The following is a 19,291-nucleotide window of genomic DNA, read 5'->3' on the forward strand; positions in this document are numbered from 1 at the left end:
AGCTTGTCTCTTTCACCAACAGAAGTTGGTCTAATAAAAGATTTTACCTCATCCACATTGTCTCTCCAATATCCTGGGACCAACATAGCTACATCAACACTGCAAACAACTGTTTTTATTGATTATTTTAATTCATGGAAACATATCTATTAGTCTTTGGTTCTGCGGAGTCTTGTTTATACAAATGCTAAATTTGGGTGCAAATTTAAGTTGACAATGTCCCTTTAAAAACCTGGATGTTTTTATAATAATACATTAGTGATTTCTACCACCAGTCTCCATTTTTGTTTTTCATCATATTCTCAGCTGGAGCAAGACATGTTCTTTTAACTAAGCTAACCTACTCACATTACAAACAAACAAAAAAACTAACTGGAAGTATCTAGCTTTAATGGTAAGTTTTTCAAAAAGTTTTAGAAAAAGTTCTGGAGGGCATAAAATCCACTGTTGCAAGCTCCTTTTTTTTAAAAAAGGAGAAAAGAACAGAAAAAGTCCCTAGAAGGGCAACAAAGATAGTTTGATGTATTTCAAGACTCGCATATGACAACACATTTGCAAAACCCAGGATTACTTGGAGCAAAAAGAATAGACTAGAGAGGGAACCTGATTGAGAGCAGTGAACAGAGATCTGCCCCGTTTTCACCTTGTGTCATAATATAAACTAGAAAATTGTTACTGAACCACTAAAATTTCAAGAGAGGCTATTTAAAACCTCTCAGTGTATGATCAATCTGCAGAATGCACTGCCACAGAAGGTCAGAGCCAAATATTGGGTTGGATTTTAAAAAGACAACTCGATAATTAAGACCATTCAGATCTGTCGTTGTTCAGTTATAATTATTTATACTGTTCCACAGAGATGAGATACTGACATGGGTAATCACATCTCATATTTATCAAAGCATTACATAATTAAGTAAGGCACATTAATTATAGAATGGGGAAAGGGGTTTGCCCTCCGGCAAGGCATCAGCTACTTGCTATTGCTAAATGCAGAACTAAACAGAAAAATGTTGTGACCTGCTATGGTAATTTAGCTTATATAAAAGCATCAGTATACCACTCCAGTTTAACTTAAAAAGGGATAAATGAACATTTAACTATTGAATTATGAACATGATGCTATACAAACAGAGTAATTTTCCTCCTAGAATAAATAATCTTGTGCTACATTTTTGATTGCTCCAGTACAAAGTGTATTTACCAAAACAGATACATCAGAAATGCTGGACAAGAATTAAAACAATATAACTAAAATAAAAAGCAACTACTTGTACAAACCTAAAGTCATAAGTGCACCAAGTAAAAGCCACCCAGCTTGAGTGCGCTGTAAGGACAGTCTGCTATTTTGAGCAGCAGTTCGTAACAGATCCTCAGCAATACTGACTACCATCTGCAACAACAGGATAAAGAGTAATGGATTTCAAATAGAAGTTAAATCAGCTAAGGAAGGTGCCACAAAGTAACCTATTACACATGCTCTACTGTATGTTAAAATGTTCTCAAATAAACAAACAAATAATCTTACATTTTGTAAAGACCAGATTACTTTTTAGGCAGGTTATATCTACTCTTATGTATGTGCAATGCTTATATAGTCAACTTGTCTGTGTTTTCATTAAATTCTGTTTCAAGAATTAATTGATATCACAACGAGAAAACAAAGCTGTGAAACAATAACTAAAAGCACACCAAAAATGACTTTTGTTCTTTATCAGTCATTAGTTAGGTTTCAGCTATGTTTTAAGGGTCAGTGTCCTGCAGTCAGTTGGAACATTTATTTCTCAGTACAAATATCTTTCACTACAGTACAATTCCAGAGATTAAACGTTCTTCATCATCAACTCACTTTTCCCTTTGCATGAGGAATACCTAAGGGACACTGATGCACTCCACCTAGTAAAGCAGCCATTGCAAAACTGTAGCCACTAACTGCTTCTGGTGAGGTCTTCAGATTGTTGAGCCTTTCAGCGCACCTATCCAGAAATGGAGTCAACTGAAAAGGCAATGCCACAGCTACACAGCGCAAGCACCATGCAGCAGCTAGTCGAGCAGCCATGCTTGGATGAAGAAGAACTGAGGTTACCGTCTCCAGTAGCCCTATGAAAAAAACAATACATGATCATGTAATTAAAGACTATCACAATGTATCTATACAAGGGGCCCAACTGAATGTTGCAGAGGCAGCCTTAATTCTGGTGTTTCCTAACTTTTGAGTGCTTGATTTTACAACCTTAATTTTCTTTTAACATCATTTTGTGTGTGTTATTTCCTACATGTTTAAAAAATAAACTGAAATAAATTCTATCACATGGCATCATACTGATCCCCAAACAGTTTATCAGGAGGACTGGAACCTTTAGATCCACAATACAGGCCTCTGACACTCGAACTCAAGGTGACAGAGCATCAGTGGGCTGCCATCCTAAACAGCCACTAGAGGGGGATGAGACACATTTTGCCAGTAGGTTTCACAAATATTTAATGACAACAGAGATACAGCAAGATTCAGAAATCTTGGGATCCATTCCAGGTTCTGGATAGGAATGTGCTCTAGGGGTCATATAGACTTCTACCCCTGTCCCAGTCCTGTCTTCTCCCCTCCCCTAACCACTGGACTCTTTATCCTAGTCTCAAGAGCACCCTCCTCATGTACCCAGGGCCTGTCTCTTCCCCTGGGCTCCTCATCCCAGTCTCCATTCCCAGCCAGCCCTAGTCTCTCTTCCCCCACCATTTCCCAGTTTTTCTGTCACCTGCCAGTCCAAGTCTCCTCCAATAGGCTCTGTGTCCCAATCTACTCCCTCCATCACCCCCATGTCCAGCTCTTATCCCCACTGTATTTGAGTCACGCGTCTTCCTTCTTCTCAGTGCTTGGGTGCCAACAAGGGGAGCACTGAGAGCACAGGAGTGAGTATCCTTGCCCTTAGTTCCTATGCTCAACGCCACAGTACCCCCTCAGTAGCTACAAGAAGCAACTGCAGGGGAAATCATGCAAAGCCCCTGCACTGCAGCATGCTCAGTACAGACATTTTTCAGATAATCTACCTGTTGTTAAATGCTAACAACTCTCCACTGAACATGTGCAAGCTGAGATTTTTCAAAGGCTTATAATTTGGCCAAACTTGGGCAGTTTTTCCTGGGAACAGCAAAAGGCACATCCCTGGCACAAAGACAACTCCCTCCCCTTGCTACAAAGCATGGAGACACCAGAGCTTTTCAACAAAACCACTTTAAGATTTTTTTTTTTAACATGAGCAAAACAACGTATTTTCCCTTTTCTCAGCAACAGCTAGGCCATTTTCAATTAACTTTCCTAAAAAATTTCACCCTGAGGAAGATACTCAGAGACACCTTGTTTCTAAAATGGTTATTTATCCGTTATATTTTGCCAGATTTTAACTGTGTTTCATATAACTACTCAAAATGTCTTATGAACTGCTATATAGAGCTGCTGAGCTTCATCCACATACCTATAGAGGGTTCTTGTATGAGTGGAGATGCAGTGGCGTTCAGGCTCTGAACCAGGCTACCCAGCTCTTGAAGGGCACACACCATCACATGTTGGCTTGCAGCTACGTCAGCAGCTCCTGATTTATTTTCGCCATTAGTATCATTCACAACTGCTTCTGCAAAAGAAGAAAAGCAAGTATCTTACTAAACTTTGTCACTTGAATCACACTTGAATACAGATAAGAATCACTACAGAAGCTGGATAGAGACTATTTAGTTTTGGCAACAGCCTTAAAAATACAAATGCAACCACAAGTTTTCTACCTACAATGACATGGCAAAAAAATCCCCCCAAAATGTAACACCTTTAGGGTTATTAGCAAAAGCCAAAGTAAATAGTCCAACCAAGCCTCATTTACAATGGGTGACATAAATTATTCTGGATACTAGAATAATAACAAAAGTTGTTTAGCTCAGAAATGGAGCAGTTCTAAAATAGCAAAGATGACTACAGAGAAAATATGGACATGTTATATACACACACACACCCCTATGTGTGTGTGTGTGTGTGTATACACACACACACACATATATATATATATATAAATTTATTAAAATGTAATCTTAATATATTTATGCAGAGTTTTAGATTTTGTTTCTTTCAAGAATTTGCATGTACGTGTATGTGAGGGGTTGCAAAAATCAGGCTTATAACAAAAAAGAAATCACACCAGTAACTATGGGATAAAAGAAAAAGTCAGTAATGTAATTTGGGGCATTCTGCTCTGTGTGTTTCAGTGGGACATTTCAACTCTTCCTCCTGCATCTTATCTCAGCAGCAGCCCTAGGCTATTCAGGCTAGGCAAAGAAGATATACATTGTGATAAACATAAGAATGGCCATATTAGGTCTGACAATGATCCATCTAGTTCAGTATCCTGTCTTCCAACAGCGGCTGGTGCCAGACACTTCCGAGGGAGTGAACAGAACACTTATTGAGTGATCCATCGCCTCATAGACTCTAAGGCCAGAAGGGACCATCATGATCATCTAGTCTGAACTCCTGCACATTGCAGGCCACAGAACCTCCCCCACCCTGTAATAGACCCATAACCTCTGGCTGAGTTCCTGAAGTCCTCAAATCATGATCTAAAGACTTCAAATTACAGAGAATCCTGCATTGACACTCGTTTAAATCTGCAAGTGACCCATGGCCCATGCTGCAGAGGAAGGAAAAAACCTCCAGGGTCTCTGCCAATCAGACTCGGGGGGAAATTCCTTCCTGATCCCAGTCATCTAATCCCAGTTTCTAGCTGTCAGAGGTTTAGGGACATCAGAGGGGACATTGACATCTACTCAAATATTGACAGACAACGAATGAGCATGCTCAGAAGTGATTTTTCAGTCACATAACTTCATTTCCATCACATCACAAACCTAACAAAGGGATGATTACAAAATAAGGAAATGCAAAATCTGGAGTTTCTTTGTTCAGCCATTTTTGGGTTATTGGTGAACAAAAATCAAATGTCTCAAAAATTATGAAAAAATTATTTATTGCTCTTCCAATAATTTAAAATTTCTAAGGGGATTTTCTGCTAACTATGGTGGGGAAGTAATTTCTGAGATGAGACCAATGACAGAAGTATCATCCCCCAAAGAAGAATTTTTCAGACAGCTATGACCGTGAAAAACAGGAATTCTGATGAAATTCCTGATATAATCTTAACTGTAGTTTTCACTAGGACATTGTACCCTGGAAAAATTATTCTGTGAAAATGTTACTGTGCAGTTCCAGTTTACTGTCTCAATCTCCAGCTCAAATTTTCTCATTTTATAAGTAAAATGAGTTATTTTAATTGCCAGCTCTGTAAAACCTTCCATGGGATCTTTGAATCTTTTCTTCTCAGACACAATCACAAATAATTAAAGATTCTGCAAGCCAAGTTATGGCCACATTTATCTTTTGTAACTCCACTGTCTTCAAAATATGCTCTGTAAAATCAACATAGATTTCAGGAAGAATGCATGGGTTTATTTCAGCGCCTAATATGACCTGTGTGATTAGTAGAGGTAATAATGCATAAGAAGGAAAGAACCCAGCTTCATTTTTAGAGACCACAAGACAATTTTCTGGGATAGCACTCTGAAAAAAAAAAATCTTTTTACTTGTAAACTAGATGACAAATGCCACTCTCCACAATGCCACTTGCGCAGAATCACTCGTCAGAGTAGAACCAAATTTTTAGTATGGATAACTTTAACATTGCAAACTGACTGAGGAAAAAAAACAGCTGAGTAGTTTAACAGCATAACTGCAGTAATCATTCACTAGTAGAGAAAAAACATTATTAAAGTTTTGCTCCACTTGTTTCCTAAATAAAGAAAAAAGTTTCTTACCCACTGCCTTCATTTGTTTACCAATGGCTTGACAAATATCTTTGGCAGCTGCAATCTGTGCTTTCTCCCCTAATAAACTACCTACGGTTGCTCTCAGGATAAAGGACACACATCTTCGAGAGTATACTGCCTCTACATGAGTCTGAGTTGCACGAGGATGGGACACCAGATCCAGGACATGGGACAAAAACGTAGCAAAATTGCGCTCCAACCACTGTCCACCTAGTGTTGTAACAAAGACAACATATGCCTGCAAATACAAGATATATATATTCAATGCAAACGGGAACAAATGGGTATATTTATTCACGCTAGAAGGCTTTAGGAAGACAAGAGGAAAGTCTAGTCAAAGCAAAAAAACAAAAAGGCACTTTTAGGGTTGTGTGTGTTGCTGGCTTCTTCTTTTTTTTAAAACTCTCAACAATGGAAAGCATGGTGAATGTGTTATAAATCATCTAATCCAGTTAAAAAAAAAAAACAACACTGAGGACTGATCATTTGGTCAAATGTCTAAAGTTGCTGTGAACTGACCAAACAAAAGAAAAAGCATTCAGTAAAGCCTAATGTTATGCAAGAGAATAGCTGTAATCCAATCACTGCAAATGCCATGTACTTTCACATCACTATGTCCCTTTGGAAGAAACGTTTTAATCATGTAAAATAAGTTGACAATATATTTATATAGGCTTGCCATATGAATGGTACAAAATATATTCAAAGAGTGCTTTTCTCCTTTGTTTTTAACCCAGATTGCCAATGTGTTATATATTTATATAATCAAAAATAAGTATACATGTTTTAAAGCACTGTGTTGTACAGTCATAAAAAAGGTTATGGCTGTTATTCTTCCATCTACCATGAAACCCCACCACTCCCTAAAAAAGCCTAGGAAAAATGAAGTTTACTTACTTGTAGCTGGAGTTCTTCAAGATAAATTCTGTATATGCACACCCTGGGATGCTCCCACAGGTGCAGCCTGAACAGCAGAATGCTAGCTAGCAGTAGACGTTGGGAGTGCTCACACATCCTCTCCCCTCCTTCAGTGAATGCTCAGTGTTCCCGGGTGAGAGTACAAAAGGGGCATGGAGCTCCAGTCATTTAAGTTCCTTCCCCTGTGACCCCAGGTCCTTCAGTAAGTAGGACTCCGAGGCAGTGGGAAAAGGTGGACAGGGGGTGTGAATACGCAGAGTCTGCCACAAAGAACTTCAGTTACATGTAAGGAACCTAAATTTCTTCTTCAAGTGTCCTCTGCACATTTGCATTCTTGGGATAGATTAACAAGCAGTAATTCCAGTCCAAGATGTTGGGACGACAAAGTCCTAATTGAACAAGGGCTGTAAAACTGTCTTGCCAAATTTTTTATCAGACCTAGATTCCAAATCTGAAGAGCAGTGTTTAATGAAAGTGTATATAATCTAGTATCTCCATCTTGAGTGTGAGGTTGGAGGAGGGGAGGAGGAGGTGGGGCAGAATACACTGGTTTATACAAAAATCTGAACCATCTTTGGTAGAAACCTTGGGTGTGTACAAAGAATTACTTTATCTTTATGAAAAACAACACATAATGGATCAGACATTAGGGTATGCAATTCATTTATTATTATTACCAGCCTCTACATCATTCCTCTCAAAAACAGCAGCCATCTTATGTCTGGCAGAAGTAATAGCTAACAAAAATACTGTCTGAATAGACAGATGGAACAACATACAACTTCCCACAGGTTCAGAGGGAGGTTTAATCAATTGTGAAAGCATTATGTTTAAATCCCAAAATGGGGTAGGATGCCTGATTGGAGGATAGAGATTATTAAGACCTTTTAAGAACCTTGTAATCACATCATGAGTAAAGACCAATTTACTGTCCACAGGATCCTGCTATGCTAACATGGCTGAAAGGTGAACCTTCACTGAAGATAATGAAAGACCTGTTCTCTTAAGATACAATAGATATTCCAATATGTAACTAATAGGTGCTGTAAAGGATCTATATCATACATGGAAACCCACAACAAAAGCCTTTTTCATTTATAGCCATCACTTTCTCATCAGGACTCTTTCCTTGAATTTATCTGAACATTTCACACCTCTTATGTTTGCTAATAATCTCAAAGTCTAACTCCCCGTGCTGTTAAATGAAGAGACTGAAGATCCGGGTGACAGACCTTCCCTCATTGTTGTGTCAACAAGTCCGGTGCCAACAGCAGAGGTTTGATTAACGTGAATCAAGTCCAGTTCCCACTGTTGTCTGGCCCAGGCTAGTGCTATTAAAATTACCCTGGCTCTCTTGTTTTACACTCTTTGAATAAAGGAACTGGGGGAAATGCATATGAGGCCTTGACTCCAACTTATTAGAAACTCACCTGATACTGAGTCCATGGCCATTTGCTCTTGAGAAAAATCTTGCATGCTTGTTGTTGTTTTTGGATACAATAAGGTGTATTACAGGCTTCCCCTACAACCTGAAGAGGTGCATTACTACTTTCTTTTAAAGATCATTCGTGCACTGGACAGGTCGACCTGCTCAGGTGGTCTAAAAGGGAGTTTTGTTCCCTGATACATGAATCGCTATTGGGTGAACACTTTGTTCTATATATTAATCCCAAAGATGCAATTTGCCCAATAGTAGAGAATTAGCTCCACCTTGTTTGTTTAGCTAATATAATGGTGTCACAATGTATGTTACCTCCGGAACTACTTTGTGTCTGACCTGAGGTAGGGATCATCTGAGAGCCAGCCTGATTGTGCTCAGATAACACGGTGATATGAAGTGTCTTTTCTCCTGGTGACCAGTGTCCCCTGACCACAATACTGTTGTTTAAGTGGGCCCCCCATCCAGAATAGATGCATTGGAGGTAATTACTACTGATGGCATATAGTGAAACTGAATGGTATACCTTTCATCGCATTTAGACTGCATGTCCACCACGTCAGTGCTGCTAACTCCTACTGTGGAATTACCAATTTGCAATGTGTATTGTCTACGCCTGGTTTGTAATTTCTCCCTAGCTAGTGCTGCAGACCTCTCATCCAAGGATTAGCATGCGGGGTCTCTGATGTAGCTGATGATAAGAGACCCATTAAACAGAGAAAAAATAACACTGGCTGTTGAGGAAAGTGCAGTAGGAGATGTAAAGATGATTTTAATTTTATAAACCTTTCTTCTGGAAGAAAGGCTTTTGCTATAACTGAGTCCAATATGATCCCTATTGGAAGGGATCCTTTCAGTTGGATTTAGGAGTGATATTTCCCCAATTTATACGTAATTCCAGACTGGAAAAAGTTAAACATATTTGTTTTACATGAAACAGGGTCTCTTCCTTCAACAAAATTTTATTAACCAGTCGTTAAGGTAAGGGATATACATAAATCCCTTGCTTTCTCAGATATGCTGCTACTACAGTGACATTTTAAAACACTCTCGGGGCTGTAGAAAAACCGAAAGGGAGGACCTTATATGAAAATACTCCTCTCCTGCAATGAAACGCAGATATTTCCAGTGAAATGGCCGTACTGAAATGTGGAAATGCACATCTTAAATCCAGAGCTGCAAACCATTTCTGAAGGCACAGAGAACAGATTATAGAAGTTAGAGATAACATGCAGAAACTAGACTCTTTAACAGGAACAACCTCCTCTCTGAGCAAACCCAAACGAACCAGGTCCTTCATTAAGGACAGAACAGGAGAGAGGTGTTAGGATATAGATATTCAGGCCTGTCTGTAAAGGCCTATACGCTAATTTAGGTGTATTCTTATCACTTAGCTAGTTATAGAGATATAAAAGAAAGAATCAAAATCGCTGTCTGCCGGTGTAAGCGCCTTCTCTTATTGTGACAGTCTGAAGCCCTGTTCTTAGGCTAAGGCCTTTGGCTAAACAGCAGAGGCAGCCATAAGCTGGGAAGCGAATGCTCACATCCTCACATTCCAAACTAGTCACACTGAAATAAGGTGCTACTGGGCTGTTAGGAATACAATCCTGTCCTGATAATGCCTATCACCTCCGGAGAAATGGAAATGCCTAGAAGATGTAAAAGGAAACTTAGTTTGATAGCATCCTGTCTGACAAGAACTCACTGAAGAATAGATGTAGTTGTGAAATCCTCACTTCTGTATTGTTTTGTCACTATAGTTCCCACTTTGCTATTGTTTATTTGCATGGTCTCTGTCTGGTTCTGTGATTGTTTCTGTCTGCTGTATAATTAATTTTGCTGGGTGTAAACTAATTAAGGTGGTGGGATATACTTGGTTAAATAATGTTACAATATGTTAGGATTGGTTAGTTAAATTTCAGTAAAATGATAGGTTATGGTATAACTAAGCAGAACTCAAGTTTTACTATATAGTCTGCAGTCAATCAGGAAGTAAGGGGGGGAAAATGGGAACAGGGAATGGGAGTGGGGAATTGGAATCATGTTTTGCTAAGGGAGGAAATGGGAACAGGGACACAGGTAAGGCTCTGTGGTGTCAGAGCTGGGAAGGAGGACACTAAGGAAGGAAACTGGAATCATGCTTGCTGGAAGTTCACCCCAATAAACATCGAATTGTTTGCACCTTTGGACTTCGGGTATTGTTGCTCTCTGTTCATGCGAGAAGGACTAGGGAAGTAAGCGGGTGAAGGAATAAGCCCCCTAATAAGAGGGGTTGGTGGAAGAAAGGGATTTGAATTGTACCAAATAACCACATTCAATAATCTCTAGAATCCAGCTGCCCAATGTTATTAATTCCCACTGCTGGTAAAAACGGGACAGGTGGTTCCCCAAACAGAGGATAACAGAATGTATCAAGGCTGACATAACTTTTTGTGAACTCTGTGATCTTGGAGGAACAGCAGAAGACAATGATGTTGAAGATTGCCTTTCTTATTGTGATACTTAAATGACCTCTTTTTGTTTTGCTGTTGTTGAGAGGAATGACGTTGAGGTTGATAATAATAATTCTTCCTCTGATAGGAGTAAGGAACCAACAACGAAGAAAGTGGATATTGTCTCTGGTATAGGAAAAATGGAACTGCAGATGATTTTGTTGTATTAAACTCCAAAGGTCTAACTGTAGATCTGTTGTTCTTCATTTTCCCTAGCAAGTCATCTGACTGTGCACTAAGCAAGCCATCTTCAAAGGGAAGATCCTCAAATCTCATCTTTGTCTTCTGAGAAAGACACACTAATCTAACCCTAGTATGTTTTCTTAATGCAACAGCTGAAGCCATTGCTCTAGCTGACGCATCTAAAGAGTCAAATGCTGCTCTAAATGAATATTTAGCCACATGTTGCCCTTCTAATAAAAAAGCGTTTGTTAATCTTTTATGCTCCTCTGGTAGTGCATTCAGGAATGTCAAAGTTTCCCCATAAATGATATTGATATCTAGCCATGACAGCTTCATAATTTACTATTCACAAACGTAAAGGAGCTGAAGAAGATATTGTCCTCCCAAACACATCCAGTCTTTTCCCTTCTCTATCAGCAGAGTGAACTTGTGTACCCTTCAACATGAGTACTGCAGCCTCTACTAACAAATTAGAAGAGGAATGAGAATGGAACAAAGCAAGACCTTCCTGAGGGAATTGGTATAATTTGTCAGCCTTTTAGCAAAAAAGGAGCCTCAGGTGCCAGGAGCAATGGAAAAATCTGACTTCTTCAACTCTCCATCTCGTCCCTGCAGAAACATCCAATTGAATTGGTGCCAAGAAAATGTCCAGGTCCTGCTCAATTGCAACACAAGGATTAATCGCTGACGGAGTCAGAGGTGGACCCAATCAATGTACCTGCACCATTACTATTTGTTGTGGTGCTGTGTTAAGATCCTTAATCTTTCCCTCAAACCACTGCTTCCTTAGCTTTAATTTTTGGAACTGGCTCATTTGGAGCCAACAGAATTGGATCTGAAGAAGAACATCTCCTGATTCTACCACAAGAATCTGTACACGCAGTAGGTTCCCTGAAGACCCTCTTGCAGACTGGCTCTTTTCAAACAGGCTGGCACCAACGAGGATAGAGCGTTCATGCTCCCCGTAATGTCTGAGTCCTTTTCTTGTGGACTGGCTCTGAAAACAGAGGCTGACACCACAGTAGAAGAGGCTTCCCTCTTCAGATCCTTCCTGTTTCTGGCTCCTTCAGTGCTGAGTACTGAGGAGGCAGCTTTATCTTTCTTCCTTGCAGATTCGCTCAAGGCCTAAACTGGTCTCTGCGATGAACCTTGCATTTGCTTAGTTTCGGATGGTTTTGCTGACAAAGCTTCTCATAGTAAAATTCCTCAAAGGCTGTTCTGACTCTCTCTTTTTTGCTCACATTGCAAAATGTTGAGCAAATCGAGCATTCCAATGGGATTCCCTCATTCCAACATGCCAGACATCTGGCATGTGCGTCAGACGCTGGAAACACAGTCAGACTTGATATGCACCTTTGAATCTCTGGGGGTTTTAGTCTTTGGTTCCACCCCCTTTGCACCAAAAAACTTATAACTAACTTACTCTATGATACTAATACCAAAACTATTAATTACTAGACTAACTAGATCAAACTAGCTACAGATTTAGGAACACCTTGGAGCAGTTCCTAATCCATGCAGCTGGTGATGGCTGGATGGAACTGAACCAGCTGGAGAGCCACCCCCCTTTTATGCCCTCACCCTGGAACGTTCACTGAGCAGGGAGGCATATGAACACTCCAACAGCTACTGCTTGCTAGAATTCCATAACTCAGGCTGCACTGGTCGGAGCATTCAAAGAGTTGGAATATGCAGAGGACCCTTGGAGAAAAACAAATGTCTTGTGTTGCACACTGAGCCTCAACAGATCAGGGTTCTAGTAAGCGGACTACAGGAGGAAGTGTATGTCAGAGTTGGGGACCCATATTGATGCCCAGCTCTATTTGCTTTAAACCAGGTGTCTGGGACCTTGAGTTCCTCAGCAGATCTCAGCTGCTACAGTAACATGAGGGAATAGAGATGGTCTAGCAGGGTTGCCAGGATCCAAACGATTTAGGGCTGCAAACTTTATCCAGAAAATCAATTGGTAGCCAATGCAGATCACAGCGAACAGTAGTAATGTTCTCTCTAGGGGAAATTCAAGTTAAGTTGCATTCTCAATCATCCATTTTTCAAATGGTTTTAAGGAGTACCCTTAGCACACTATGATTGGATGATATTTTTCATATATCCAGTATACATGGCAAACTCTAATCTGTAGTTGTCATATTCTCTAATTTAAAAAATAAATAAATAAAAAAGCAAGCTTTCAAAAGTCAGCCAGTATTACTAGCTAAAAAATAATAGTAATGTTTATGTAGTGCATGGAACTAATGTAATTCTCTCTGGTGAACAACAGGCAAGTCAACTTGAATCCATATATAAGTTTATACAAATTGCCAAATTAAGAAAGTGCATTACACATTTATGCAATCCTACTGTTTTGGGACAAATACAAGAACAATAACTTAATAAGTCTATATAGTCACATTTTTCCCCAAACAGGGTATATATTGTTACTACATTTTCAGAAAACATGAGAGGAAAAAAACTTCTAACAGTTATCACAAACCTGTGTGACACCAACTCGCACTTCCCGATTGACAGACCCTCCTACTTTCAACATCTCACCACCACTTTTTAGGAATCCTGACCCTCCTCGAAGAAACCCTGTGGCCATAAGTTCCAAGACTTCCTCCAGTGTAGCCCGCTTCACATTCTGACGCATCACTTTTGGAAAGATAACAGTAATCATTTAATTACATATTTTTTAAAACAAGACAATTTAGCCATCTTAAGACCCACCATTAAATATTCACATCACTCCTGCCACCCTGAATCCAGTTTAAAATCCTTATTTTTTACATATTTATTATTTTGAATTCTCAGTGGAAGACTCCCACCTGTGGTCTTCACTAAGATGCTCACACAGCTGCCGTAGCAAAAGTAAAATAAAATTATGAAGATCAAATCATTCCAATCTGTCTCAAACTACTGCTGCCAGCATCAATATACAAAAGTATAGGTCTATGCCCAGATGTGCAAATTCTCAAAGGGAGAGGGAAACACAGTTGAAATGAAGGGAGATGGCCAAGTCTAGCCTCTTGTTTCCCCACGGTAACATGGTTTGGGGGAAAAGAAGCACTCTGCATTTCTCCCTAGCAATTCCTGTGGTCACTTTGAAGGAACAAACCTGATATCTGCAGAGGGTGCCACATTCAGTACTTCTCAGCCATATAATGTAAGTTCATAAATAGAGCCTTATTTTTAAAATAATAGAATCCTCCCCCATTTGAAAGTGTTTATGTTTCAGGTTTATGTGTGTGGTGATGGTGGGGGTTGAGGAATAAGTAAGAGAAAATAAAATAAGATATACGGACCTAATTCTAACCTTCACTATCGAGAGATATGCATCACTATACATTCACACATTTTAAATTACTCATGACTGCCTTTTCACATGCATGCACAATAGAAGCTTTTCCTTACATAAGGCAACATACTAGTGCACACATGAAAGATCAAAATCTGGTTCTCAAGTCTTGTCTACACTAGGAATTTTTTGGACCCACCTGTGGTAGTGCCAGCGGAGGCTTTAGCATAGACAAGGCTCAGGTGTTTTGACTGCCATGGTCAGATCACCCAACTGCAAAAATGCCTAAGCCAGTCTGACCCTTGCCTACATTACATCTTCCCTCAGCGCTACAGCTGTGGAGCCATGCCCCTTTGAGAATGATGAAGCCAATAAATCTGACCATAGACGGAGCTTGAATGTGTGATTTCAAGCTTTTTTTTTTTTTTTTTAAAAAGGTAACAAAAAGAGTATTTTACGTCTCATTATTCTGAGATTGTTAAACTAGGTAAAAAGAAAAGGAGGACTTGTGGCACCTCAGAGACTAAAATTTATTTGAGCATAAGCTTTCATGAGCTACAGCTCACTTCATTGGATGTAGCTCACGAAAGCTATGCTCAAATAAATTGGTTAGTCTCTAAGGTGCCACAAGTACTCCTTTTCTTTTTGCGAATACAGACTAACATGGCTGCTACTCTGAAACCTTAAACTAGGTATTTACTATATAATTTCTATATATATTTCTATTATATTACTATATAATATAATTTCTACATATTTATCACAATATCTGTCTACAAGGGGCAGAGGATGACATAGGGGGGTATTCCAGCAACTACACATTTTACAAGGTGGATCAGGCTACAGTTGTGATGGGTAAGGCTATGATTTAGTCACAGGTATTTTTAGTAAAAGTCATGGACAGGTCACAGGCAATAAACAAAAATGCATGGCCCATGACCTGTCCATGACTTTTACGAAAAATACCTGTGATTAAATCTTGGGGGAGAGGGTGGGGCGGCGCTGGAAGGCCGCAGCTGACGGGGGGAGTCCAGGACACGGCTAGGGGGCCATCCAGGGCCAGCGGCACCAGATGCCAGGGGCCGCAGACCACTGCTGCCCGGAGACTGCTGCCTGGGGCCGCAGACTGCAGCTGCTCCAGCCACCCCGGGACCACTGCCGGTGGCCACCTGAGCAGCTGACCCCAGAGCCAGCTGCTTGGGCAGCTGTGGGGTCAGCCACACTGGCCCCTGTAGAAGTCATAGAGGTTGCGGAAGGTCACGGAATCCATGACTTCTGAGACCTCCGTGACAGATATGGAGCTCTAGTGATGGGTGGGAATAAGTTGGAGATCTGCATGTATAACGCTAGTCTTGAGGAATCACAGTTGAGATCTTAGCTACTGTGCTTTTGTTCAGAGTTTTGTTTTCATGTTTTATGCCAGGTGAATTACCTTTTTGTAAGTTAAAACTAAACTACTGCCTTTATCTCCTTATGGGAATTTAATAGGAAATCCACAGACTTCACTCATTTTAGTTTATTCATTTTAAAATTTAAGTCTACCAAAAAACAACAAACCATCCATGAACTGAAACAACACCACACCATGCCATGCGCTCATATAATGCAATACCTGTTGCTTGTTTTGGTATCAACGCTGTAGCCATGACCGTCCCCAAAAGATTCGACACTGCAACTCGTACACCATAGTTTGAGTTTTCCAGAGCTTTAAAGCAGAGTGTTGCTACATTTTCTAGCTCTGCAGTCCACATAAATACAGCTTCATTCTGTAGTTCCAGTAGGCACTGTAGGAAAATAAGAATAAAAGAGTACTACTACAACCTACTTTTCCCTTCTGTCATTAAGCCTAAGCATTAGGTTTATTTGGCAGACATGTTAATACTAACCACTTCTGATTGGCTTTTTGTTTTTGTCTCTCCCATTAAACCCCAGATAACTCGGCTGGAGTAACCACTGAAGAAAAACCATGGGATTATGCAAAAACTTCAAAAGCATGGCACCTCTTTTGTTTTAATATACTCAACTAGCCATAGGCGCTGACTCCGTGCGTGCTCCGGGGCTGGAGCACCCAAAGGGAAAAATTGGTGGGTGCACTGCACCCAGCGGCAGTCAAGCTCCCCTCCCCACCCCGCCCCCCTGCCCCAGCTCACCTCCGCCTCCTCCCCGGAGCTCGCCTTCCCTTCTTCTCCTCCCAGCACTTGCCACTGCAAACCAGTTGTTTCGTGGTGTAACAAGCTGTGGGAGGGAGGGGGGAAGAGCAGGAACGTGGCACACTTAGGAGAGGAGGCAGGGAAGAGGCAGGGCCAGGGCAGGGATTTGGGGAAGGAGTTGGAATGGGGGGCGAGGCAGGGGCAGAGTCGGGGCGGCACAAGCACCCACCAGCTCCAAGAGAAGTTGGTGCCTATGCAACTAGCCTTGAAATATCTGAAGTAAACCACACTTTCAGCCTCCTTTGTGTACAAGACTGTAAGGGACACCTAAGAGATGAAGACAGATCCAAGAGTCGAAGGACCTCTGATACTGTAAACTGAGCAGAATGTGCTAGTCATAGCTGACAGAGGCCTTCCGGAAAGAAATATTATCCTATTCTACATGTCAAAATCCATAATGTGTACAGTCTCCCCAGTCTAGTGAGATTTAACATCTCAGACTGACTTCTTGCTGAGAATTTGTGTAACTCTCCACCTCATCCATATTCTCCACCAGTCTGTGGGCAAAGCTTGGACTAGTTCTTTTTGTGTGTTTTCATTGTTGATTCGGAGTAATTTTGTCAAACAAAGTAGTCTAGTGAAAAATTAATATACTGCATGCTAAATATCTGGCTTTAACAAGTATTGTACAATTGTAGGAATGGTCCTTGTCTGAGGATTGCCATAAAATCTAGAACTCCAAACATACATATGTGATGAAGTTTGGATGTTGAAATGTGCGAAAGTTAAACTGAAGTTTAATTTCTTATCTCCAACTTGGATTTAGAGAGCAGAACAAAAACCTAGTAGATCATCTGCTTCATCTACCTGCCTGTGCAGCATTATTCCCTATAATACATCTTTAGTGCCTTGTTTAAATGACTAAAACTGGAAAGACTAGCTTTTGAGGGAAGATTAAAAGAATTATTCATAAATAGGGTATCTTGACCAAGCAACAATGAAAAAGGGACCTGAAAACAGTCAAGAAATATTTGTAGGATGTAAACATCAGAGGACAGGAATTTAAGATGGAACAAAAGTATAAAGAAAGATAAAATTTTAAAAAAAATGTAGCAGAATATCAGGAACTATAAGGAAAAAAACTTCTTAACATGTTGATCTATTAAAAAGTGGAATTGTCTCTTAAGGGAAAAGGTAGAAGGCCAATTACTTGGAACATTTAAAGCTAGACTGGATAAGGCACTAAGAAGCGTACTGTAGAGATCAATTCTGCATGTGTAATTCCTATAACTCCGGGATTAAAAAAAAAAAAAAAAAAAAGCTTTCCCCCCCCCAGCACCACTAATTATTTACCTCTAAACAAATAAATAAAGTGGATTGTTACTCATCACATTAATTACAATCTAACTGAAACACACAAACATCAGAGTTTATGGAAGTACAGAAAAGGCACCATGGCACAGTGAACAAATATTCCTCACGACACCAACCTCCTTATTCAGGGGTGAAAGTAATATAAAAGACATACTGGTACATGGGCCTGGCTCCGGGCCCCTGCTCGGGGTGGGGCCTCAGACGGAAGGGGTGGGGCTGCAGGTCAGCCTCCCCAAGCCAGCCTTTCCACACTGCCCGGCACACGCCACCTGGGGCTCTGGCAGCAATTTAAAGGGCCTGGGGCTCCGACCACTGTGGTTGGGAGCCCCAGCCCCTTTTAAATCGCCGGGCCCCGTGACAGCTGCCCCTCCAAAAGGGCAGCAATGTTAAAGCGCTGCCGCAGCAGCACTTTAACGTCGTCTGTGTACGGGCCAGTACCGATGGCCACTTCTTACCAGTACACCGTAACAGCCCACTTTCACCTCTGTCCTTATTCCTGCAGACTGAAAATCATCAGTATAAATTCAAAAGCAAAATTTGCCATTTTCCCTATAACTCACTTTGTTGCTATCAATTTTGTACTCAAATAGCACCTAGTGCTATGATTTCAGAAATGTACCACACTATACAATAAAAAGAACAGGCAGCAAGCCCAACTATAAGGAACTTAGCATCCAGAACACAAAGAATACTGGATTTTTAAACCTTATAAAAAAATTTACCTACCTTCGCTACTGCACATCGTACAGCCATAGATCTATCCGTCAGCAGAGATCGTGCATTCTTATAAGTATCACGGTGGCATGAAGCTGCTGCACCACCCAATCCATTTAGAACTTTCTGTAAACTCATTAATATTTCACTTCGGCCCTGAGACTGCATACGTGAAAAGAAAGCAAAGGGTATAAAAAAAAAAAAAATTCACAATCAACAGCTCTTCATAGTTATTTGTACCCCAAATATCAGCTCTATAGTTGTATCACCTTCTCTTTTTGTAACTGACGGGTTTCAGAGTAACAGCTGTGTTAGTCTGTGTTTGCAAAAAGAAAAGGAGTACTTGTGGCACCTTAGAGACTAACCAATTTATTTGAGCATAAGCTTTCGTGAGCTACAGCTCACTTCATCGGATGCATACTGTGGAAAGTGTAGAAGATCTTTTTATATACACACAAAGCATGAAAAAAATACCTCCTCCCACCCCACTCTCCTGCTGGTAATAGCTTATCTAAAGTGATCACTCTCCTTACAATGTGTATGATAATCAAGTTGGGCCATTTCCAGCATAAATCCAGGGTTTAACAAGAACTTCTGGGGGGGGTAGGAAAAAACAAGGGGAAATGGGTTACCTTGCATAATGACTTAGCCACTCCCAGTCTCTATTCAAGCCTAAGTTAATTGTATCCAATTTGCAAATGAATTCTAATTCAACAGTTTCTCGCTGGAGTCTGGATTTGAAGTTTTTTTGTTGTAATATAGCAACTTTCATGTCTGTAATCGCATGACCAGAGAGATTGAAGTGTTCTCCGACTGGTTTATGAATGTTATAATTCTTGACATCTGATTTGTGTCCATTTATTCTTTT

General features: G+C 40.4%; 1 protein-coding gene across 8 annotated transcripts in view; it reads right to left on the minus strand.

Moving 5' to 3' along the window:
* Positions 1-19,291, minus strand: part of HEATR5B (HEAT repeat containing 5B) — a 96,034-nt gene that overhangs the window by 64,146 nt on the left and 12,597 nt on the right. For all 8 annotated transcript variants that reach the window (XM_073338385.1, XM_073338383.1, XM_073338384.1 and 5 more), the window contains exons 5-11: positions 18,436-18,585; positions 15,798-15,969; positions 13,385-13,542; positions 5,851-6,100; positions 3,471-3,626; positions 1,850-2,100; positions 1,282-1,393 (exon numbers count right to left, since the gene is read on the minus strand). In XM_073338385.1, the coding sequence (XP_073194486.1) occupies positions 1,282-1,393; positions 1,850-2,100; positions 3,471-3,626; positions 5,851-6,100; positions 13,385-13,542; positions 15,798-15,969; positions 18,436-18,585 (1,249 nt within the window). The remainder of the gene's footprint in view (positions 1-1,281; positions 1,394-1,849; positions 2,101-3,470; positions 3,627-5,850; positions 6,101-13,384; positions 13,543-15,797; positions 15,970-18,435; positions 18,586-19,291) is intronic.

The sequence above is a fragment of the Lepidochelys kempii genome, chromosome 3 (assembly GCF_965140265.1).
Source record: "Lepidochelys kempii isolate rLepKem1 chromosome 3, rLepKem1.hap2, whole genome shotgun sequence".
Classification (NCBI taxonomy): Eukaryota; Metazoa; Chordata; order Testudines; family Cheloniidae; genus Lepidochelys; species Lepidochelys kempii.